Genomic DNA, 24,871 nt, shown 5'->3' on the forward strand with positions numbered 1-24,871 from the left:
TCTTTGCTGTACATAAATGAGTGGTGTCTAGCAGTCATATCACCCTGTAGCCCAAGACAGCTTGCCCACTGAAGCTAAGCAGGGCTGAGCCTGGTCAGTACTTGGATGGGAGACCACCTGGGAAAACCAGGTTGCTGCTGTTAGAGGTGTTAGTGAGACCAGCAGGGGGTCTGTGTGGGTCCTAACACCCCAGTATAGTGATGGGGACACTATACTGTCAAAAAAAATGCACCGTCCTTCGGATGAGACGTTAAACCGAGGTCCTGACTCTCTGTGGTCATTAAAAATCCCAGGATGTCCTTCGAAAAGCATCCTGGCCAAACTTGCCCATTGGCCTACTAATCATCCCCATATATACTAATTGGCTATATCACTCGGTCTCCTCTCCACTAATAAGCTGGTGTGTAGTGGGCGTTCTGGCGCAATATGGCTGCCGTTGCATCATCCAGGTGGATGCTGCACATTGGTGGTGGTTGAGGAGATTCCCCTGTTTATATGTAAAGCGCTTTGAGTGCTGAGAAAAGCGCTATATAAATGTAAGGAATTATTATATTATTATTATGTGAAATGAAGTACCATATGCGCAGTAGCACAGGTGAGATCTCCTTTATTATAATTTTTTCCAAAACCGGTACTAAGCAAATGTTTACGGTATGATAATCGTGCATGATAATACCGTGGTATACCTCCATACCGGTATACCGTTACAACCCTACTTACATGTCTCCCTGTATTAATATATGTTTTGGTTTATTAGAGTGCTTTAGGTTACCACGGAGACAAAGGTTTGCTCTCATCTTTTATGGGCTGGATAGTAGCAGGAAATATCACACCATCCTTCATTGAAGGCTGTGCTCTCACCGGAGAGGTATGTACATTCTTCAGTAAAGATTAGTTGTAGTGAATTTGCAGAGAGATATGTACAAATGCAACATATTTTGTTGTTATTTCTCTCTATCTTTTTTGGTTTGATCTAAGGTGTGGTTTGCTTGGTTGGTCCTAAACATGGAGTCAATGTTTGAGGAAGACTCTCAGCTGCGACGGTGTGTGGAGCATGAGCTTCTCTCTAACTCTGCCTACACACCAGATCAGTCTCTGAAGGTACATGTCCATTTTTCAGTAGTGTTATTTCCAGTAGAGTTATGAAGACAATGTGAGAAAGTTTTGAGGCACTTGTTTTTTTAAATTCGAATCACTAAGTGATTGCATGGATTGATGGAAAGGCCACCTAAGCAATCTCAATCTCTGGTGGTCCATACAGTCCTAGTATATATCAGACTGTAAATCAGTGTAAACATATTTTCTCATATTTTTTTTTGCTTTTTTTAGAAAGCCCAGGTGCGTCTCAAGCTGCAAGTCGTCCCCTCCCTCCAGAGGCTGATGATCTATCGCTGGGCTCAACAAGCTCTCGCTACGCCTGCAGATCACCCACTCCTGCCTTTGGTGTGGCAGAAATTCCTTCAGCTTTACCTCCGTCAACCTGGACCAGAGTTTGGGTGAGCTGAGTCATTTTCTTTTGTAAACTGTTACATAACTGTCATTTGTTACATGCTGGTAATACAGGATCGTGATTAGGTACCTGTTATCCTGCCTTGAGTCATATTGCTCTTGAGGTTTTCCACCACCTCAAAGCAAAGACCTTTGAACTTAAGATTATCATGCTGAACTGATTCAGTTGAGTGAGCTTGTTACATAATGCATGTTGAGGATTTTCTTTAAAGCTGTATTATGTGCACATTTTAATTGCTGCCACTCTTCATGTATTGTTTCCCCTCATTTCCTATTTTTCCCTCTCTGTATTGCCCTTCCTCTCATACTTCCTCAGATTTCTTGTTTCACTGGACTTGTCATATTGCAGCTGCATTTGTCAATAACAGATTGTTTGCACATGCAAAAAGTTGTCTTTAAAGCCGCTCTGAAATACTCAGACCGATCTGCGAGGTATGCCGCTTTCAGTCAAGGGACCCTTTCATACACCCGACACAATGCAGCGCAATCCGAGACGCAAGTGTCTTTTGCTAACTTCAGCCTGGCACAGTTATCATTTTTATATCCAGGGTCACGTTTTTTAAATGGCAAATACATTTGCACCATTTGTCCGCCCATGTGCGTGCTGATCTGAAAATGAGGTGCGTTCATTCGCATTGTTGGAGCGTTGCTATTTTGAGGCAACTTAAATAGATTACGCCATTGACCAACAAAAACCTAGTCTAAAGTCAATGGCGCAATATTGTTTTTGTTATTTAAAGAGCCTGTTAGTAATATGTGCTTATAAACGAGACGACAACGTGCTTTTGCTTATTACACACATGGACAGCACACAAACATTTTTAAAATTTAATCGATTATTATGGAGTATCTTGGAGATAAGTGAGGACTGATTATGAGACATTAGAATGCATAAAGAGCTGCTTCACCTGTAGCCTGGTAAGTAATTGAATGTTTTGCTTAAAGGTGACATAGAATGATTGAACGGGGTATTTATCCTTGTTCTGTGATGTGACATGTAGACAAAAAATGTTTTTGTTTGGGTCTGTAATGCCTTAGAAGCTTTCTAAAAACCTCTCTCAGATAGCTCTATTAGGGTGGGGGATTTTAAACAAGTGGTTTTGCACCTATTTGGCTCCCCCTACTGGCTTAACTTGCAATCTCATTACTGATTGGCTGACTTTGCTGCCACTCAAAAAATGTAGCCAATTCTTTTAAAGTGGAGGGCAACAGAGATGTTTAGCATGTCTAGCACTTTTTGTATGTTCGTGAATGCAAGTAGACTACCATTATTCAACAAAGACAAGGTAAAATGGTTTTTCATTCTCTGTCCCCTTTAAAATGTTTTTTTAAAGGCTACCCTACGGATTTATTGTTTATGATGACTTTGTACCTCTGGATATGATGAGAAACTTTTTTAAGTAATGCTTTTCAAAACATTTACGTCGCTGTCCGAGTGCTGAAACTTTCGGCTCTCCACACGTTTGTAAATTCTTTATTTGTAACAAACAAGAGATAAACTATTTTTAGAGTACAAACCTTTTTTTGCATACTTTTTTTTTGCATAGATTACTGATCATGTAGGCTATCCATAGATTTACACCAAATAAAGGCCTGCTATTTTTACTTCCATGACCGAAAGAAAACAACTTTAAAGAGAACCGAAGGTTTTAATCCAAAAAAACTAACAATTTCAATACAAATAAAAACAATGAAGTGTTTTACATCAATCTTAAACTGGTGGGCTTTTTCTTCTGCTTAGTTTTTCAGTTTACAAATTCCACCATCTAACTCTTTCACCGCCAGCGTTTTTTAAAAAAGTTGCCAGCCAGCGCCAGCGTTTTTCATGATTTTCACCAAAGTTTAATGCCTTCCAGAAAATGTTCTTCTTTAAATATATAAACATACAATATACCAAATGAAAGAACAGACCCTCTGCTTTCAAACAAAAAAAACAGCTTCATCCTACCTTCAGTGGTTCTTTTGTAATCAGCTTTTGAATATGGGTAGGTTTCTGCAAAAACACCACATTTTGAGCAAAAAGCAGAGATAATTCCATTTTTGTGACGGACTTTTCATAGAGATCCCATTCAGAGCGATCTTTAAAACAGACACGGACATGCAGCCGCTTGCCATAGGGCAATACTTCCGGGTTTAAAAAGTTGCGGACCACCTGGTGGATAATAGCGGTATTGCGGAAAGACGGAAAATCTCGTCATTGGCGGGAAAGCGTTTTCTCTTAATTGACGAGATATCTCGTCAATGGCGGTGAAAGAGCTAAACAGGAAATTGGCATGGCGCGAGCGCAACTGGCTTTTAAAGTGGATAAGAGATGAGACTCGAATTGGTTTATTGCACGTTATGCCCAAAACACATCCATAACTCATTACAAAAAATAGGAACAACCCATTTAGAATGTGTGCTAGGGGCACAAACCATTTTTCCTGTTGTTAAATTACAAAAGTGGATTCGGACACACTATTTTAGACTGTGCGCCGTGCGCATTAGACCATGAGCTTAGATTGTTAAAATAGGGTCCCAAGGAGTTGAAGACGGAACTGTCAAGTTGGACACCTGCTGCTTGTCGGAGTGAAGTTTGCACCGGGTTTCCTTTTTATTAATGCAAAAGTGAATTAGATGGTGAATTTGTCAAAAAAAATTTTTTTAATAAGTTTCAACCAGAAACCCTTTATATTGAGTATTTAAGGGTGTTTTCACATATAGTTCATTTTAAAAGAACAAAAAAATCATATTGTGAACATCAAAAGGACTGAGGTCACATTCGGCTAGTTCCTTTTCTAGTTCACTTAAAGCAGTGGTTCCCAATTCCTGTCCTCGGGCCCCCCTACCAAAATGTTTTAGATGTCTCCTTATATGAAACACCTGATTTCACTCATCAGGCTCCTTAATTAACATACTAACAAGCTAATAAACTGAATCAGGTGTTCTTATATATGGAAATGTTCTGGAAGGGGGGGCCCGAGGACTGGAATTGAGAACCACTGACTTAAAGTGATCGTTAGATCGTTAAAATAGATCACTTAAAGTGAACTAGAAGAGGAACTAGCCTAATGTGACAAGCAGAACTAGCAGCAGTTTATCCGGACGTGGCCTGAGTTTTGTTCACTTTTGGGTCCTTTAGGGGGGTCTGAGATCACTTGGTTTGTTCACATATATAAACCCTGAACTGCTCCGAGAGCATCGGAGGGCTCAAACGAACTAGGTATGGGGTGGTGATGGGGCAGTGGATAAGACACTCGCCTTTGGTGTGAGAGACCTGGGTTTGAATCCACTGTGACACACCATTGTGTCCCTGAGCAAGACACTTAACCCCTAGTTGCTCCAGAGGCGTGCGACCTCTGACATATATAGCAATTGTAAGTCGCTTTGGATAAAAGCGTCAGCTAAATGAATAAGTAAGTCAGCTAAATGAATAAGTAAGTGTGAAAACACCCTTAGTTGTTGTTTATACTGTACAGTATGCCCAAATAAAACGGGAAACATATGCCTAGATTATTAAAATGGCAATAGAATTTCGTCTTTCGCTTCTTTTCATTTTTATATTTTTTTACTTTGCACAATAACAGAGTTCTACCTGTTATAAAAAACATGCATTTATCATGTTCATTAGTGGAACTGAAGGTTGGATTAAACATGAAACAAACTACGTTTCTTGAAACACTCTTGCCTTACTTTAATACCATTCATCACAGTCACATGCCTTCATTTCTAACCAGCATGCAGTGCTTTAAGTCAGCCTCCGATCAGTCTGTGCAGCGCCAAATGAAGTCGAACTCACATTATTACAAATTATACTACGGTGCTGTTGAATGATTTATTCTGATTAGCTGAGAAATGTTTTATTTATTTTTAATAAACGCACACATGTCTTAAATTTACTACCATAGCAATGTCTTAGCAATGTTTTCGTATAAGCAGAGTAAATGACTCCGGTCCTTTGTATTATTTGAAAATAATGCCCATTCGTAGTATGGTGGCACTCCCCTTAGTGTCTGTCTGCTTTACCACCTTGGGTGTGCATTATTTTCGAATAATTCAACGGCCCGTCATCAACTATTTCTTACATAAATTCCAGGTTACACTGTGTTAAGGTTGATTTTGTGATAATGACCAGCTAGCAGTACATTATCACTTACATACCTGTGTTTCTGTGGATTTGTGAACTAGAAGAGGCAGATTTAAATGTTTTTGATTATAAAAATTTACTTTTGGTCTGTACCAGGCTGGAGGTGAAAGGTTGTATTGGCAGACGTTATTTCCAGAGTGCAGCTCATCTCTCTCTGCTGAAGAGCCTCAGACAGCGGTTGGTTGAGGTGTCTGATTTTCATCATGCTGCTAGCAAAGCTCTGAAAGTGCCTTGCTCCAGTGATAAACCCAGCGACGGTCTGCTGTCCCCAGCTAGCCAGTTCATGACCTCTCCTGACCTGCACACCGAGCTTGTGCGGTAAGCTCCACAGTTTAGTTCTCCAAACGTGTTCACTGTTCGGTTAAAATGTTACAGGACTGAATTTTGACTGGAGAAAAAACATTGTGTATACAAATTATAGTTACATTTTGATACTCTTTCCTTGCTCTATATTGTTCATTTATATTACAGAGAAATGTAAATGCAAAGAGACATAATTACTTAAAAATTATGTGTGCTATTTTCTGTTGGTTTATTTGCAAATGAAAGCAAGTGTTTTAAATGTCAAACTCTCATTGTTTAGGCTCTTCAATGTGTTTGCTTTGTGGTTGGATGATGAAAACCTTCAGAAGCAGGAAATTTTTCTGCCCTCTTTGCCAAAGCAATATGACACCCATCGCCTTGCCAAAATCATGCAGCGTCAGCAGGTGAATGTTTATTGGTCCAGCAGATAACGTTTATTCTTATCTTTCCTTCATCAGATTGTAGGGCATCAAACCTTTATTTACATATGAAAAATAAAACATAATTGATAAATCTTGTTTATTTGCAAATATTACTAAAGACGTTTATTGTTCACATACCATAATAAAAACTATTAAAAGAGGTATTTGAAAATGAGAAATATGGACTGGTCTGTGTGTCTTCAGGAGGTGTGGATAGAGCATGTGGACATTGAACGAGTCCAGCATGAGCTGCAGGAAGTCCTCAATCTGTGGTCAAAGGTCAAAAGTGAACCTGTACCTTCACAGAACACCAGCTCCTCCATCTTCACTGACTTCATCAACCCTTTGGCTGGTACTGAACTATAATCGTATCCTGAATTTTCCTAGATGCATCTTATTTTAAATTGTTTAAATGTATTAAATAAAATGTATTAAGTATTCAAGAATTATTCAAAATAGTGTTGACACCAACCCAGCACAACATTTAGAAATTAGGTTTAAAGGATAGTTCACCCAAAAATGAAAATTCTGTAATCATTTACTTACCGTCATGTTGTTACAAACCTATAAAAAGACTTTGTTCTGCTAAACACAAAGGAAGTATTTGTAATGAAGCAATGAACAGAATTGAACACAAAGGAATTTATTTTGAGCAATGTCTGTAACCAAACAGTTTTTGAGAACGACTGACTTCCATACTAGTATTTTTTCCATGGAAGTCAGTGGTGCTCAAAAACGGTTTGGTTACAGACATTGCTCAAAATAAATTCCTTTGTCTTCAACTATCTCTTTAAGTGCCACAGTTTACTGTACAGATTAACTTTACATATCATTTTACTGTTGCAGCAAGAGAACGTATTCTCACTAACCTGAGAAAGCACGATGCCCCCCATGGGGCGCTGTTGCTTGTCCCACTAAAAGCCCCAGTGCCTGACATTCCAACTGAGAGTCTATCTGATGAGAAAATATCAACAGCTTTAATTCAGAAAGACCTTGCTAAGCTCCAGCATCAAGCCAAGTAAGAGTCAATACACAAGCACTTACTCATTCACGTTGAGTTTTGACATCACTTTATGGATCAATATGTTCAATGAAGGTACAGTCCATAAGTACTCTAAAATGCCTATTAGATAAGACTCCACTTTCATGATTAATGGTTGGAGCTCTCAGATGAGTCAATGAGTATGGCTGTTTTTACAACCCTGTATTTTAGAATCCGTTCATAATCTCATTATTAGAAACCTGTACAACAAGTATATATATCATGTTGGTTACTATTGGTTTGAGATTACACAGAATGTACAGCACATACATATAGCATGACATAAATTGTGTCTTTTCTTAGATTGGCAACAATGGGAGAGACGCAGCAAGTTGCTCTAGACAATGAATTGTTGGAGGTTTTGCCTCAGCTCTACATTAACAGAGAAGACCAGCTCTCAATGCAGTTAGAGTGCCGTGGCAAAGCAGGACAGCCCTGCCAGGGTCCTGCACACATCTCTGTTAAGGTAAATGCATGTCTTTAATTTTTCCAGCTATAATATTAGCTGTGCTCCACTTTTTTTGAAAATATACTCATTGTCCAGCTCTCCTAGAGTTAAACATTTAATTTTCACCGTTTTGGAATCCATTCAGCCAATCTCCGGGTCTGGCGGTACCACTTTTAGCATAGCTTAGCACAATCCATTGAATCTGATTAGACCATTAGCATCACGCTCAAAAATGACAAAAGAGTTTCGATATTTTTCCTATTTAAAACTTGACTCTTCTGTAATTACATCGTGTACTAAGACCGACGGAAAATTTAAAGTTGCAGGGGACTATTTTGGGGCACTGCATAATATCATTGCACCTGCTGCAGCCATGGTAAGGCAGCAAGGTCCTTGATTATTACGTTGGAATGAGAGTATAGTTCCTAGCCATATCGGCCTAGAAAATCACAACTTTTAATTGTCTGTCGGTCTTAGTACACAATGTTACTACAGAAGAGTCTTCTGTTTTAAATAGGAAAAATATCTAAACTCTTTGTTTGTTTTTAAGCGCAATGCTAATGGTCTAATCAGATTCAATGGATTATGCTAAGCTATGCTAAAAGTGGTACCACCAGGCCCGGAGATCGACTGAATGGATTTCAAAATGGTAAAAATCAAATGTTAAACTCTAGAAAATGAGCCTATATTCAAAAAAAGTGGAGTGTGCCCTTAAAGGTGCACATACATTTTTACAAATAATATACTAATATTATAATAAATGGTTGTAATAACAAACAATTCGGTCATATAATTAGATCACACAATCAGATAAAATCAAAAAATGTAGTTTATATTGATTACAATATGCATGCATGTTGCAGAATAAGTTAATTGTGGATGGGTGTACAGAAAATAGTGCATACTTACAAGGGCATTGGTAACTAAAAACTTATGAGATGCTGCACCCCCACCCCACTAGGTGTCAGTATAAATCTAAGACCACTTGCATGTTGGTCAGTGCAACATAAAACATATTGAATGCACCTATCAATAAATTCAGGCTGTTGATCAATGTTTCATTAAATTCTGTAATTTTGAATTTTGTAACAACAAAATATATTATCATTCTGTCCAAAACATGGCCAGATGTTTAGCTTACTTGTTCTCAACATATTCAGCCTTTGTGTTCTAGTGGGAGATGCAGGTTCCATTCCTCTTTATTTCCCAAAATAATTTCATGTCTTCTATTGCCACCTTCTGTGTCTCCTAGTACTCAAGAATGCACAAACTGGATCCAGTGCAGAATCAGATCCAATGCCTGAAGAATGATATTAAACAGCTGCAGGCTGACGGAGTCAAACCTCCTCCACAGAGTCTGGCTGAGGCAGCTGTACACACAGAGAACTTCATCACGTCAGTACCCGCTAAACTAAAGTTTTCCTCTCTACGCATACTGAATTTCTTTAACCAAATATATGAAGCTCATTTGTGTTGTCTTGTTTAGGGCTTTGGTTAATGCTTTCAAACTGAATCCATCACCTGCCATATTGAAGGTGGGCATCGCTGCCTTCTATCAGATAGTGTCTTTTGTATGTGAGGACACACAGAGACATCCCCCAACGCGCCAATTCTTCACTTCCTGTATTGAGATTCTGGGTCAGGTGTGGAGTATTTTCATTCATTTTTTCAAAAAGTGGATAGGAATCAATATTTTGCATGTCCAGCTTTTTGACTTACCTGTTACGGTACATAAAATGTATGGCATAGTAAAAAGTTAATGTGTGACTGCAGGTGTTCATCCGGTATGTCCAATCAGAATGTAAGCACATGCTGAAGACCATCTTAATGAACAGACACCTGTGTAACCTGCTGTCACCCTACTTCACCCCAAACGCTTCTCCTGCAGAGCTGGTCTCTCTTTATGAGGAAGTGGTCAATACTCTCCACATTGACAGCGGTGATGTTATATTTATGCTCCTCACAAAGGTAATTCAGTTTCACAATGCTTTAAATGATCATGTGAAGAGTTGCATTTTAATGCATTATCTAGGATGTAATCAATTAAAGGTGCATTGTGTAACTCTTACAATTGACAGAAATGCAATATAATATACATAACTATATTATCTATGGTGTATAAAGACCTTACATATGGCGCTTTTCCATTGCATAGTACCCCACGGTTTGGGTCAGCTTACTTTTGTGAGCTTTTCCACTGGGTGCAGTACATAGCGTATAATACTTTTTTAGTATTTCGGTTGGGGTTCCAAGCGACCAGAGCTGATACCAAAACGTGACACAAAAACACTGTAGATCACTGATTGGTCTGAGAGAATCATCTATAAAGTAAAAGATTAGCTTTACCTTCATGCTAGCTTGCACTGTCTCAGGTAAACATGTTGTCGATGAAAAACATTTGTGACGCGCACGTCCACATATATGCTTAAATGCAACTTAAATGAGGCTCAGCGGAGCCCGTCAACTGACTCTGAAGTGTTACTATACTCAATGGAAAAGCTAACCAAGCCAAAGTGAGGTGAGCTGACCCGACCTGACCCAAACCAAACCGTGGGGTACTATGCGATAGAAAAGCGCCAATAATGAAGTGTATTGCTTTTATTACCTTAGGATGAGCCATTTTATCTACATACACCGCGTGTCCCGATATATAGAAGCTGCCATTTCGTGCTGTCAGATTAATACAGGAGCCCTAGTCGGACAAACTGCTCTATACAACCTGTATTGTTACTACCTTGTCTCAGACGATGACATGTTTGTCCTTTGGCGGCAACCAAAGCATCACTATGGGCCCTATTTTAATGATCTAAGCGCATTGTCTTAAGCGCACAGCGCACGGTCTAAATAGGCGTGTCCGAATCCACTTTTGCTAATTTTACGACGGGAAAAATGGTTTGTGCGCCGAGCGCAGGGTCGAAAAGAGTTGTTCCTATTTGCCTAATGAGTAATGGGAGTGTTTTGGGCGTAATGTGCAATAAACCAATGAGAGTCTCCGCTCTCATCCCCTTTAGATCAGAACGCCCATGGGCGCAAAAATGGGCGCAGATGCATTTGCATATGCATTTTGCTTTAAATGGGCTTTAATATTTTTGCTACTTGAAGTTACATTATGTACAGTATGTAAGTCATTTCTTTTTATCATAATATACAACGGTATAATAGAAAACGGTACTTACGAAAATATAATTAAGATTCTTGTTCCATGCTTTGTTATGTTCAGTATGCTCTTATGGTTTTATTAGTTATTTCCATATCAAACCATGAACACAGTGTTTATTAGTAACAATCAAAACAGTCTAATTTAAAGGGGAAACAAGACTTTTTCCATGTTTAAGTCCTATAATTGGGTCCCCAGTGCTTGTGTCAACCTAGCAAATGTGAAAAAGATCAACCCAGTAACTTAGTTTTGGTAAACCATTCTCTGCAAGCATGTGAAAAAATAGGTCACTGAAATTTGTCTCCCCTTGTGATGTCAGAAGGGGATAATACCGCGCCTTTAATCTGCACTATCCAATCACGACACTGCAATTTTGTACAGCGATCAGCTCATTTGCATTTAAAAGGACACACCCAAAAACACATTTACACATTTTTGCTCACACCTACAAAGTGGCAATTTTAACATGATATAATACATTATCTATATGATATGAGCTAAAATTCACATAGGTACTCTGGAGACCCCAAAGATTTAGTTGACCTCTTAAAAAAGTCTTGAGAAATGTCCCCTTTAAATGTAAAAAAAAAACGCAATCTTCATGCCTCAAACCACCTCATGCCCAGATCTTCCCTGTATTCCCTCTAAGACGTTGTTCTTTTGCAATTGAATGCTTATGTGCAAAACCCCCTTAAAAAAGAGAGTTTTATATTTACTGCATTAAATAATCTGTCTTGTATTTCTAGTTTGATATGACGCAGTGGCTGTCTGCGACGCAGCCTTCGTTTTCTGAGCGTAGCCGACTGATGGCGATCATCCATCAGGCTCTGTGTACCTGTGGGCTGGAACCGGAGGCAGAAGTACTCATGCCCTTCAACATCTTCTGCAAACACTGGACCGAACTGCTGCTTTACCAGTTTCCTGACCACTACAGCGACTTCCTGCGTTTACTGATGCAGAGTAAATGTCACTTCAGCTCTTCAATTTTGAATTCCACAGTTTGATGAAATAAAAACTTAGTTTAGCATATCATTGCTATTTCATAAATTTTATAAGAATTTAGCATAAATTGTCGAAATTACATATAAATGGCTTTTGTAAGAAATATTGCCTGTGCTCTCTTTCTCACAGGCTCTTCAGAACAGCTTCTCAGTCCAGACTGTTGGAGAGCATCGCTAAGAGCACTTGGCTGCTCTTCTCATCCTAAGTCAAAGACAGGCAAAACCCGCTCCGTCCTCCTCTCCCCTCAACAGGTAACACGGCATTTGTTCTTCATTTATTTCACATTCCACATCATTGCTTAATGTGCTGAACAAGAGCATTATGATGTGTACGTTTTCTTTTTACTTTTTTAGGTTGACGAGACAATTGAGTGGCTTTCAAAGTACTTCTCAAAGCTACGTCTGTCCAATGCAGACTTTAGGAGCTTCGGCCTTCTTTCAAAATGGGGGCCGTATATTGAGGAGGTCAAGGTGTTCTGGGAAAATCTGATCAACTATGCTGTTGATCTGGAGCTGAATAACTGTTTTAAAGAATCAGTAGGAAGTCCAAAACTAGTCAGAGGTATAAATATTTTTCCAGAATTCAGATCAATGAGTCTTGACTATTAGTAACCATCGACCACAAAACCATTCATAAGCAGCATGGGTATATTTATTTTGTAGCAATAGCTAAAAATACATTGTATGGGTCAAAAATATAACATTTTTGTGCATAAAATCATTAGGATATTAAGTAAAGATCATGTTCCATGAAAATATTTTACAATAAATATCTAAAAAATCTATTTATCATTAATAATATGTGTTGCTAAGACAACTTTAAAGGTGATTTTCTCAATATTTAGATTTTTTTGCACCCTTAGATTTATTGGCCAAATATTGTCCTTAAAACCATACATCAATGGAAAGCTTCTTTATTCAGGATGTATAAATCTCAATTTCATAAAATTTACCCTTATTGCTGGTTTTGTGGTCCAGGGTCACATTTGTGGTCCAGTTTTCACATTTATGATAATAATTTGGTTTCTCTTTTACGCAGCTCTTGAAAACCTGCATGCAAAAATGGCAAAACTTTTTGAACCCTGGATTCTGGTTCTTAGCACTGACGACACCAGGTACATTCTCATGTTCTCATTGGTTACGGTTATGAAAGCACTTGATTGCCAATGTGACGAGTAATCCTTTAATGGCAAGCCTGTCTTGTTGTGTCACAGTCATCCTCGCTGTTCTCCATGGCTTGAATCAGATGCCACAGCTGCAGCGAGCTTAGTGAGCTTATATGCACACTTGATGGAGACTTTACATGAGAAATTCAAAGGTAAACATAGCAGTCATGTGATTTAATCAACTACAACAATAATGTCCAGCCTTTTCATCAGTAAAAACCATTTGGTAATAACCATGCTCTTTTTGCTGCAGATCGGTTATTGCCAGGACAACGAGGAGCTATGTGGCTTCATCTTATGCATTATTGTGAAACTTGCACCTCTCCAAAGATGCCAGAGTACCTGTTGTACACTTATCACACTGAGTACAGCCGTCTGCCATGGAAGGACCTCCATCCAGATCAAACGCTAATGAACCAGTTTTTTAATGTGAGGAACTCACAAAACTAAAGCCAGATGTAGCTTTGGTTGTGTGCTATGTCACGGGATCACTGGCAAAAGTCAATTTTTTAATGGATATGTGCATTTAAGTGCTTTGTAGGTGAAATATAAGACTCTATGTTCTAGAGACCCTCATCCTTACATATTTGTGGCAGCTTATTTTTGATTCTTTGATACAGTTCTTCAGAGGGTCTTAAGTCTCAGTCTTAAATCTCACTTGTAGGTCAGTTTCCCAAATAATGTAAAAAGGATGGTGTTTACTAGTCATTATGAAGGAATAGCTGACATAAGAGAGAGTTGTGGTCATGATTTACTTTGTTGTTCCAAACCTGTACAACTTGGTTTTTTTCATGTAACAGAATGTCCAAGCTGTTATTTTTATTGTCTCAAAGGGGGCCAGGAGCTCCAAAAATAACCCTCTAATAATTTTACAAAAATCATAACAATCTGTGGTTTTCAGGTGGAAAGGGGAAGTCCAAAGAGCTGTTTTCTGTTTATGGGAGAGCTTCTGTGCCAGGTGAATTGGGTCAGCGCACTGAGCGATTCTCTCAGCCCCCATCCGAGCCCCTCCGCTCAGACTATGGTAGTCTCCCTCCTCTACCTAATGGTGTTCTTGGCAAAAGAGGATCTTCCTGTCAACAAACCGGTAAGTGGTCACCTGTCTTTGCTAGCCATCTTCATGGGTGCATATAGATAATAATCTGTCATATTTCTTCTCTCTGCAGGAAGCCTCTGTCCTAAATCTGCTCGGCCAGTCGGTTTCTCTGCCTTGGCACTTGGTGGATTTTCCTTCTTATCAAAATGTCACAAGTTATGTTAGCACACATTACCCAGCATCCCTCGTTCTTAATCGTGATACTTCTTCACAGCAAGTCATCAAATTGCTTAGAATGGCTGCTGGATTTGAAACGGATGCGCAGCCCTCAAATCACAAGGTTACGTTTTGTTTTATTTTATTGTTTTAAAAAGTGTTTTCATTAAGTTGACAGAAAATGGTAAATATTTAAACCATATCTTGTTGCCAACATGCACTATGTGTGATGTCATTCTTAGGACATGACTTTAAAGTGCCAAGCCTTCCTTCATCTCATGGTGCAGTTCCTGACCTCTCTGGATCAGAATGGAAACATCAGTCTGGCATCTCTAGAGACGGAAATGGAGAAGTTACTGGAGTACATTGTCATTTTTAACCCTCCTGGTAAGAACGCTAGTTAATCAGTATTTGATTGTTATCTCAGCTGGTGATTTAAGAATATTGCATGATATTTTAAAGGGGACATTCCATGAAAATCTGACTTTTTCCATGTTTAAGTGCTATTATTGGGTCCACACAGCGGTATCAACCTAGAAAATGTTAAAAAGATCAACCTGGTAACTTTTTGAATTTTGGTAAACCATTCTCTGCAAGCATGTGAAAAAATAGGTCATTTAAAAATGTGGCTTCCCTTATGATGTCAGATGGGGATCTTATTATAATAATACCGCCCCTCATTTGCATTTTAAAGGACACACCCAAAATGGCACATTTTTGCTTGCACCTACAAAGTGTAAATTTTAACATGCTATAATAAATGATCTTTATGGTATTTTGAGCTACAACTGTACTCTGGGGACACCAAAGATTTATTTGACATCTTAAAAAGTCTTGTAAAATTTCCCCTTTAAGTCACTTTTTGTTATGTTTTCGTTAAACTAACATTGCACACAATTTTTTATTTGTTTCTCAGAACCTTTACGATCTTTAGTACTGATCTTTAGTCAATACTCAGTATATCCAGTGGTTTTCATGGTTATAATATAACTTGCATTCTTTTGGCATTTGGGCTTACATTTTTTTCCTCATTCCCATAGTTACATTTCGCCATAGTTTTGAGATAACATTATTAGTGCATTAAAATACAGATATGCCCTATACTTAATATGAGATGTTATTTCAATATGCACATGCCCATAACATTTACATTAATGCATTTGGCAGATGCTTTTATCCAAAGCAACCTCATTCAAGTTACACATTTTATAACACATTCAGTATGTCAGTTCATACATTCAGCTACGGGAACATATACACTCACATAAAGGATTATTAGGAACACTTGTTCAATTTCTTATTAATGCAATTATCTAATCAACCAATCACATGGCAGTTGCTTCAGTGCAATTAGGGGTGTGGTCCTGGTCAAGACAATCTCCTGAACTCCAAACTGAATGTCAGAATGGGAAAGAAAGGTGATTTAAGCTATTTTGAGCGTGGCATGGTCTAAGTATTTCATAATCTGCTAAGTTACTGGGATTTTCACGCACAACCATTTCTAGGGTTTACAAAGAATGGTGTGAAAAGGGAAAAACATTCAGTATGCAACAGTGCTGTGGGCGAAAATGCCTTGTTGATGATAGAGGTCAGAGGAGAATGGGCCAACTGATTCAAGCTGATAGAAGAGCAACTTTGACTGAAATACAACCAAGGTATGCAGCAAAGCATTTGTGAAGCCACAACACGCACAACCTTGAGGCGGATGGCTACAACAGAAAAAGACCCCACCGGGTACCACTCATCTCCACTACAAATAGCAAAAAGAGGCTACAATTTGCACGAGCTCACCAAAATTGGACAGTTGAAGACTGGAAAAATGTTGCCTGGTCTGATGAGTCTCGATTTCTGTTGAGACATTCAGTCCGAATTTGGCATAAACAGAATGAGAACATGGATCCATCATGCCTTGTTAATAACACTGTGCGGGCTGGTGCTGGTCATGTAATGGTGTGGGGGATGTTTTTTTTTTGCACACTTTAGCCCCCTTAGTGCCAATTGGGCATCATTTAAATGCCACACCCTAGCTGAGCATTGTTTCTGACCATGTCTATCCCTTTATGACCACCATGTACCCATCCTCTGATGGCTACTTCCAGCAGGATAATGCACCATGTCACAAAGCTTGAATCATTTCAAAATGGTTTCTTGAATATGATTATGAGTTCACTGTACCTAAATGGCACCCACAGTCACCAGATCTCAACCCAATAGAGCATCTTTGGGATGTGGTTGAACCGAGGGGCAACCTTCCGATCGCTCTAATGAAGCCAATACGGAAGTGACTTAAACTGCAATTCATCGACTGGCCGCTTGAGGCTGGTTCCAAAAGGGAGTCAATTCCCAAGACTCCCATGTTAAAAATGGCCAACTTTACAGTAGAAAATAATATGTTTACAGCCTGGTACAAAAAGTGCTTTTGACCTATATAGCTAATTTTGCCCTTCATGACAACTTTGAGGGGGGTGAATTTTTTTGTAACTCATCCGTTTAAATTATATTAAGCCTTAAACTTCTGCATAATAAATGGTGTGGCCGCTTAAGTGACGGTTGAACAGCCACTGCTGTCACTAGACTCGCGCTAGGCGGGCGTTGTTTCACCTCAGCTTCACCCATGTCCCCCCTCTTTACCCATTTTCGGTTTTCCGGGAGTGATTCGCGGTGACTCGCGGGCGCCCAAGATGCCGATGGCAGGCAACGCCTACTTTAAGCTTCAAAATGCCTGGATGTGCATCCCACAAATCTCCATCAACTGCAAGATGCTATCCTATCAATATGGGCCAACATTTCTAAAGAATGCCTCCAGCACCTTGTTGGATCAATGCTACGTAGAATTAAGGCAGTTCTGAAGGTGAAAGGGGGTCCAACACAGTATTAGTATGGTGTTCCTAATAACCCTTTAGGTGATTGTAGAACAGGATTCCCCAAATCTTACCCTGGAGGGCCGGAGCACTACAGAGTTTAGGTCCAACCCTAATCAAACTTACCCACCTGTGATTTTCTAGTAATCATGAAGACATTAGGCTTGTTTGAGATGCAGCTTGCCTCGCCTGAAATATAGGCGAGAGTAGCCGGCTGCAGTGAGGGGAGGAGTGAAAAAAGTGGAGGCAAGCCGGACGCTTCATGAATCTCGCAGTGATGTTGACTGCAAACGTCAGCAATGGAAGAGATCGCGTTCGCGTATTTTATCGCGGATTAAATAGATGCAACTGAAATACCAACAAATGCTTAGATGTTTATAAGGAGAATCACAAAGCTGAACTGTTCATTATTGGAAAAGGCTTCTTAGTAAATGTTGAGATGTAATCTAAGTCTAGACGTAATACAAATTCGTTTCTGCGTGAAATATAAACAGCACACTGTACAAATAATACAACACCATTACAAAAGTTTAAAGGAATTTATTAATAATATCAATGTCATAAGTCACGAACAAGTTGAATAAATATAAAAACTACTACAGGAAGTGGAGTTTTTAGAATTAAAAAGTCATCAGCTGACATTCCCGGGCAAATCAGCATTAAGCTGTGTCGTCAGCAAGTCTTTTCCCATCGTGCTTTTCGTCAACGCAGTCGGTGGAGAGCAACTGCGCTCGGCTGTAGAATCCGACGAGCCCGCCTCTCCATCGCGAGAGTTATTTTGTACACGTCAGTGTGACATCAGAGCAAGTCGGACGTAAGTCGGACACTTTTCTAACCGGAATGCATCTTGCGCTGATCACCGGTGATCGATTCTGCGCAGAATTTGCTCATCTCAAACAAGCCTATTGATTAGCTTGCTCAGGTGTGTTTGATCATGGTTGGAGCTAAACTCTGCAGTGTTGTGGCCCTCCAGGGTAAGATTTGTGGAACCCTGATATAGAAGAATAAGTAGAAAATTACATTTCAATGTGTCTTATCCTCCATACAGAAACAGATCCCCAGCAGCGCCACATGGCCATCTGCAGTCTGTTTGCTGAGCTGCTGACTGTGCTGAATGAAGCTGGTATCTCTACAGCAGAGGGACTCGGTACTAAACTCCACTCCTGGGTGCAAAAGCGAGCCCGGGGTCCTTTGGTTCTCCCACTCCTAACCGCTGCGTGTAGATGCCTGGCGTCAGTGCGTCATATGGCACGCACCACTGAGGCTTGTATTATGTCCTACTTCGCTGATGGTAATAATAGCGTATATTTGTTCTATACTTGGTTATAGATTTGAATATCCCATTGGGAATTAGTCATAGCCATAGTTACAATGTGTAACACTATTGGCTGGAATCATAACATTTTTTCCAGTTCATTATCTAGTTATCACTGTACCATTAAGAAGTACAAAGAGAATTAACCCAAAGTGCCTTCAAGCTTGGAATCATTCTATCATAGCCCAAATATGCATTCCCTCAGAATTTTTATAGTGCCATCCACTACTAGTTGAGCTACAGAAATGTGAGTCAGCTAGTAAGACAAAAATCCAAATGTGTTGCGTCTCTTCTCTCAGGTGGATGTGCTGATCAGTATTCTGGCTGGGGACCCATCCTAGTATCTCTCCAAGTTCCTGAGCTGACCGTTGAGGACTTTATCCAGGAAAGCCTAAACCTGGGCAGTTACCTCACCTTGTATGTCTACATCCTTCAGAGGCTGAACTTGGAGCAGACTCTACTTAATGAGAAGAAGACCTTAGTGCTGCTCAACACTTGGATCAACCAGAGCTTCCCCAGGTAATGGCCTGGATTAATAAAAACAAAGTATAAGAGAATATATTAGCTCATTAGAAATTTGAAGGCTATTTACAACCTGCTTTCCGTTCTTGTAGTGGTCCGGCTGATGAGGCAAAGCTGTTTTTGTGGTGGCATAAGGTTTTGGAGCTACTGCAGATCCAGGTGGATCAAGGGGACGCGTGTGACCTTGACACTCTGATTCTGACCTTAATGGCGTTCCAGAACCGTCTGGCCCAGCTTGGTGAGGAAAGACTGAACTCTGGTATCCTGGGTGCCATTGGCCTTGGGAGAAAATCTCCACTTTCTAACAGGTGAGAAAAATCTTCAAATTATGAAAACTTCTAGTAAATATTTAAATCCTCAGCTGAAGTACATGGAAGGATTGTTTGCTTCACGAAGTTTGTTATAATTACGCCGCAGGTTTCGCGTTGTTGCACGCAGCATGTCTGCATTTCTGCTAGTCCAGGTGCCCTCAGAAAATCAGCTACGTCTAAATCCAAGCACAGACCTCCAGCTCTCAACTAAAGCCCAACAGGTACAGTAAAAGATTCAAATGTGTGAAATCCTTAACAGGCAAGATGAAAATCATTCATAATTCAAAATGCTTGTATCAACAATAGCCCAATCTTTCCCTAATTCCCTTGATTCCTCCCAACTGTATCTATGGCATTGATGTGCACTTTTAAATGATCGCTCTCTGTCTTCAGGCCTTAGCTGTGCTGGAAGCAATGCCCAGTAATAAACAGTATTCAGAGCTGCAGGAGGCTGTGAGTCAGGCCTGCCAGTTCATCAAGTACCCAGATCACTGCCTGCATAAAAGCAACCACCTCTTAACACTGCTGGTAAACAAGCTGTATGTGGATCTTCATTACCTGGACATCATCCGTTAGCTGTAAACTAACCACGGGGTCATCGCCGGAAATTCGCCAAAGACCTTCATGAGAGAGATGATATAACGGAGCTCTCTTTGTTGAAAATCTACACAATGGGAAGGCGGTCAGACAGAATCTTGTAACAAAAGGCTTTAGAGATTCTCTGTTAATGGACAGGAAATGGAGGAAAGTTTTAAAATCATGATTATAGATAATAATACAGTGGTCATTCCTGAGCGCTGAACACGAGTTTAAAAATAACTCTCTTTCTTTTTGCTGAACAATCTCATCTTCGCCCCACTTTTTGTCTCTTTAAAAAGTATAGGAAATCCTAATCATCAATGTTTCACACTGGCAGTAACACACTAGCAAACATGTCCACAGAGTTTATGGTCTCAGTGTATTGTAATGCTCATTGTAGTAGTCATTTCTGCAAATGTGTACTGGCATGGACACCTGGTGAAGTAAGGTGAAGATAAGTAGGCACAAACTGAGCCCTTTTCTGCAGTGGGACAAGGATTTTTTGATGCATGTATGAATATGGAGTTTTAAGAAAATCCATGAATCAATCTCGAGTAGTTTTAGTATGCAGTAAATCAAATCTGAACATGCTGAATATGCTGGTTTAACTTGTCATTTTGAGTTCAGATTCACTCAATTTCTTGTCATTTGCTTTTGTCATAAGTACATTAGTTAATAGCTCATGCAAATAAACCGGTAATGGCTGGACATTTTACATTTATTTTAATTTAGTGCATTTTTTCATAATTTAGTGACTGAGCCCGCTTTCTCACTTTACCCTTTGGTAGGGTCAGGTAAAACGTTTTGTTTGATCTGGCCAACAATCTTCAAATGCTGGTTGCTGCTACAGCATGAGATTTGCCTATTAAGTGCACTTAATTTTAAAAATACAAAACAAAATACCTCCATGTAAGAGCATATACAATAGGTACATCACACATTCCTTTCCCCTGTTTAACGTTTTCTGTTTCTCCACATAACTATCACAGCTATTCTTCGTTTGTGTAATTATATACATTTTGAATGAATGTATAATGTCTGTATTTGTTTAGATTTTTTTAAATTCTAGAATTAATTTAATTTCAGTATGAGAAAATTCATTTTTGTGACTGTTTGTAGCATGCTGGCTAGGATGCTTTTGAGGAGTTTTGATTGGCTTAAGTTAAGGTCAAGGCTTTTGCCATGTATTGCATGCTCTTTAAATTCAGTATATAGGTCAGAGGTCTTTCTCAGAGCATTTCATTGGCTTCCATAATACTTAATGAATATCAAACTTTTAACATTGAAATACCTTATATAATTTTACTGTTTTAAAATTGGTACAGTCTTACTAAACATGCTCACAATCTTTCACCACAATCACAAATTACATTAGAAACCAAGATTTTAGCATGATATACACATTATCATGTCACTGAGCATAATCCGAGTTGTTTTTAGAAAGCAGCTTTAAAAACAAGCACAAGGTTGAGCTGTTGAAACAATCCATAAGTTGGATAAATGTAAACTGGGAAGTCTGGTCTAATGTTGTATGGAGTTGCCTTAAGATCAGTTTTCAATGTTTTTTCTGTCTCTTGTGCCATGATTGCTCTTCTGTCATGTACATGAAAATGTAAATGATTACTAAGATCAATAATACCTAAAATCGTGCGTGTGTGCATGGTTTCTTTACAGAGGTACTGTAAATGGAAAGTATGAGATGTCTCCAGCACCAAACAGAATAATACAAATAAAGAAGCTTCATCCCTGAGTTCTCTCATAGTAAATTTCACTCGCATAAAGAGAAATGCACATAGCTTTTCATAAGTAGAAAATGTCCATAATTAATGAAATAAACTACATTTGTAGGACCTCAAACCTTTCAGCAAATTTGTGTTTATGAGGGAAAATTCATACTTATGTACCTTGGGACTACAATAAAAATGTAATCAAAAAGTCAAGGAACAGTAATTTCTAAAATAATAATAATAATAATTTGCATGAAAATGCAATTTTGAATATGTTACTTGTTTATCTAAAAAAAGGTTATACAATTTTAAGTCTGGCATAAGTGTCCGAATGCATTCGTGGCTACTTTTGTATATAAAAGTATTTCTTATATGAATGGTGACAGGTTCACCTTTTAGAAAGTCTTTAGGTCAGCCTTATACATGTGACAAGACCACATCCCAGGTTTTGGTGGTTGCCATGGAAAACTCCTCCACTTTAATAGATGGTACAGCAGGCATTATCAGGGTACCCAGACAGCAGATGGGAAACTCAGATGTGGCATTTAAGTGTTTCTTATGTATATCTGTTTATACTGTCGATCATATCTTAGCCAAAAAGACATAATGTAATCTGAATATCAAGATGCACATGCTTCTGACCCTGTCTTGTATCTACATAAAATCATCACATAACATAAAAAACATTCTGTAATAAATATAACCTTGATATCTTTATTATTGACTTCGGTAATGTCAAGAATTTAAATGAAGTTTAAATCAATGATGAAACCTTGATGCCCTCAATGTCATAATTAGATTAGAATTTCACAAAAAACTAAACAGGAAAGTAAAATATGCATTTGCAAATCTATGATGATGGTGTGGGTGGGTATTTCCCACTGTTTAATACGATTAGCTGTGCATATAGGTTTTTTATTGGTTGGCATGATATTTCACAACCAACTGTGAATAAAACCTGATACAAAAATTTATACAGAAAAGTTCTGTAGAAGAGCAAAGTCATTCAAAACCCACAAAGACTGATCTGAAATATTGGTATAACAACCAAGCTAAGTTGTTTTTTGTGTTTTTAAAAACACAAACGGATGACAACCTTACAACTTGTGAAGCTTTGTTCTAATGCAGTGTCATCTAGAATCTGACACTTCTCTTACAATTCATCACATTTTTATTAATTTATTTGTTCTTCCCACAGCACAGCCGAGCGGCAATGTTACAGTATAAAGGAAGTCTAAACAAAAAGATTGTTTATATGAAATCTAAAAAAAATAAACACAAGGCTGCATGCATTTATCTTATAATCTAGTAAAGTTTAATTGCATATTGATTTCAATCTTTGACATGGCCTTACTCGGTTAATGTTATTATTTACACTATAGGATGGCTTTATGTAGAAAACATGACTTTAGCTGGATTTTCATTTCCTCCTGATCTAAGGTTATGGTTAGTATTTGGGTTTAGGTATGGACTGTTTTTACATGAATGTTCATAGACCAACAAAGCGGTTGATCCAGAAACACATTTTACTCGCCAAAACAATCTTACTGTTATATGGTGTAGCATATACAGTGGGAATTTTTTTACCTGTAGGTATAGTTTGTTTCCTCTATCCCTCTGGCTTGTAATGCACAAAGATTACCATGTAAACCCATATTGGTTTTATTTTTTCAAGGCAACAGTGCTGAAGGGATGTGAGTGTGCCTGAACAGAATGTAATTAACCCCAAATTATAAAACATTCAAAATGCAGCACAGTTTCAACCTTGTTTTATTCCAATTCAATGGTAAAAGAAAATATGTCTAACACAGAAAGTGGGTGATGTGCATAAATGTATGTTAGCCTCAAATGTAAGAAATTATGTGAACCATTACACAATTGTAAATGATGAACATTATGTAAGTGATGTTAATGTCCTATAAACAGACTGGTATGTAATACAAACATAGATCTTATCTCAACTGGTGAAGGTCATGGGTCTGATTTCCACAGAACATACAATATGTTCTGTAGTTGCACTGAAGTTGAAAGTATCTTCCAGATAAATACATAAAAGTATAAGCTCCAACACTCTTCCCTAAGACAAGTAAATGCCACAGAATATTACAGAAACTATAAATCCAGTGTTGAAAACCGTGCGGGCGCTCACACTTCATTGCACTTACATGGGAGATCCTATCTGCAGTGCACTAATGAAACACATGACTTATGGGGATTAACTGCCAGTTGTTATTGATGGATCCCATTTAATATATTTGCTCATTTTAGATGTGTGATCTTATTAGGGTATAGAATCACCCTTCTCAAGATTCATTTAAATGTATTGAACAAAAGTTTGAAAAGCATTGCAACCCACAAAGCCTCTACTGGCACTGTCAACACGAGTAGTGAATCTGAGTCATCATGCCGTTTTAACACAGAGAGAAACCCATGTGTGTCCTTTAAATGGCTCAAAATTTCCACTTGATGTCCACTCCAGTTTGTTGCCACACAAGCTGATTTAATATTAGTTTCTATATAAAGTGTGTAGTAGAATTACTTAATTAGTATGGTATGAACAAGTGACATAAAATTTAGCTCATAACTTAGTAATTTGACTCCTTGTAAGTTTTAATTGTGGGGAGGTCCATCTGCTTATGACCTAAGCACCCATTCATCACATAAAGATGTGCTGCTATTAATCTATTTACTGTATATGTGTATTTACTACTGGAAAACACTTGTATTAAAGATAGCAAAATCACTTAATAACATTTCACTTCCAGTTCCCAGGCAGTGCTCATTCATTTTCTATCTGCCAGAGAGCATGGCTTTATATTGTGTGTATTTCTCTTTATTCTGAAGATTCATAATAATAGAGAAGATTTTAACCATCGTTTTAGTCAATAGGCACCATAAGCACAAAGAATAATCATTGAGCTTCTTAAAACTACGCATCAATGAAAGAATTTTGAGTGTTTATTAAAGAAATCTGGGCATACTTTTGTAAGGTGATGGTGTTAATAGTTTTGTGATATCTTTGCTAAACGGAATCAAATGTAAACAATAACAGAGCCTTGGTCCATCATAAGAGATGCAGACGCTCTGTCTAGCTCTTTGTCTAGTTGTCATGGCAACCATTATGGTGTCT

The 24,871-nt window shown here is 38.6% G+C and overlaps 1 protein-coding gene across 3 annotated transcripts in view; it reads left to right on the forward strand.

Moving 5' to 3' along the window:
- epg5 (ectopic P-granules autophagy protein 5 homolog (C. elegans)) overlaps positions 1-21,764 on the forward strand; it is a 41,550-nt gene extending 19,786 nt beyond the window's left edge. For all 3 annotated transcript variants that reach the window (XM_065267027.2, XM_065267029.2, XM_065267028.2), the window contains exons 21-45: positions 758-868; positions 979-1,101; positions 1,330-1,496; positions 5,732-5,953; positions 6,219-6,342; positions 6,565-6,712; positions 7,207-7,378; positions 7,706-7,868; positions 9,103-9,245; positions 9,337-9,493; positions 9,624-9,818; positions 11,754-11,967; positions 12,139-12,260; positions 12,363-12,570; positions 13,048-13,123; positions 13,223-13,326; positions 13,428-13,603; positions 14,076-14,261; positions 14,341-14,550; positions 14,669-14,813; positions 18,336-18,578; positions 18,902-19,121; positions 19,217-19,432; positions 19,542-19,656; positions 19,829-21,764. In XM_065267027.2, coding sequence (XP_065123099.2) covers positions 758-868; positions 979-1,101; positions 1,330-1,496; positions 5,732-5,953; positions 6,219-6,342; positions 6,565-6,712; positions 7,207-7,378; positions 7,706-7,868; positions 9,103-9,245; positions 9,337-9,493; positions 9,624-9,818; positions 11,754-11,967; positions 12,139-12,260; positions 12,363-12,570; positions 13,048-13,123; positions 13,223-13,326; positions 13,428-13,603; positions 14,076-14,261; positions 14,341-14,550; positions 14,669-14,813; positions 18,336-18,578; positions 18,902-19,121; positions 19,217-19,432; positions 19,542-19,656; positions 19,829-20,011 — 4,143 coding nt within the window. In that variant the 3' untranslated portion in view covers positions 20,012-21,764. The remainder of the gene's footprint in view (positions 1-757; positions 869-978; positions 1,102-1,329; positions 1,497-5,731; positions 5,954-6,218; positions 6,343-6,564; positions 6,713-7,206; positions 7,379-7,705; positions 7,869-9,102; positions 9,246-9,336; positions 9,494-9,623; positions 9,819-11,753; positions 11,968-12,138; positions 12,261-12,362; positions 12,571-13,047; positions 13,124-13,222; positions 13,327-13,427; positions 13,604-14,075; positions 14,262-14,340; positions 14,551-14,668; positions 14,814-18,335; positions 18,579-18,901; positions 19,122-19,216; positions 19,433-19,541; positions 19,657-19,828) is intronic.
- The last annotated feature ends 3,107 nt before the right edge of the window (positions 21,765-24,871 follow it).

The sequence above is a fragment of the Paramisgurnus dabryanus genome, chromosome 5 (genome assembly GCF_030506205.2).
Source record: "Paramisgurnus dabryanus chromosome 5, PD_genome_1.1, whole genome shotgun sequence".
Taxonomy (NCBI): domain Eukaryota; kingdom Metazoa; phylum Chordata; class Actinopteri; order Cypriniformes; family Cobitidae; genus Paramisgurnus; species Paramisgurnus dabryanus.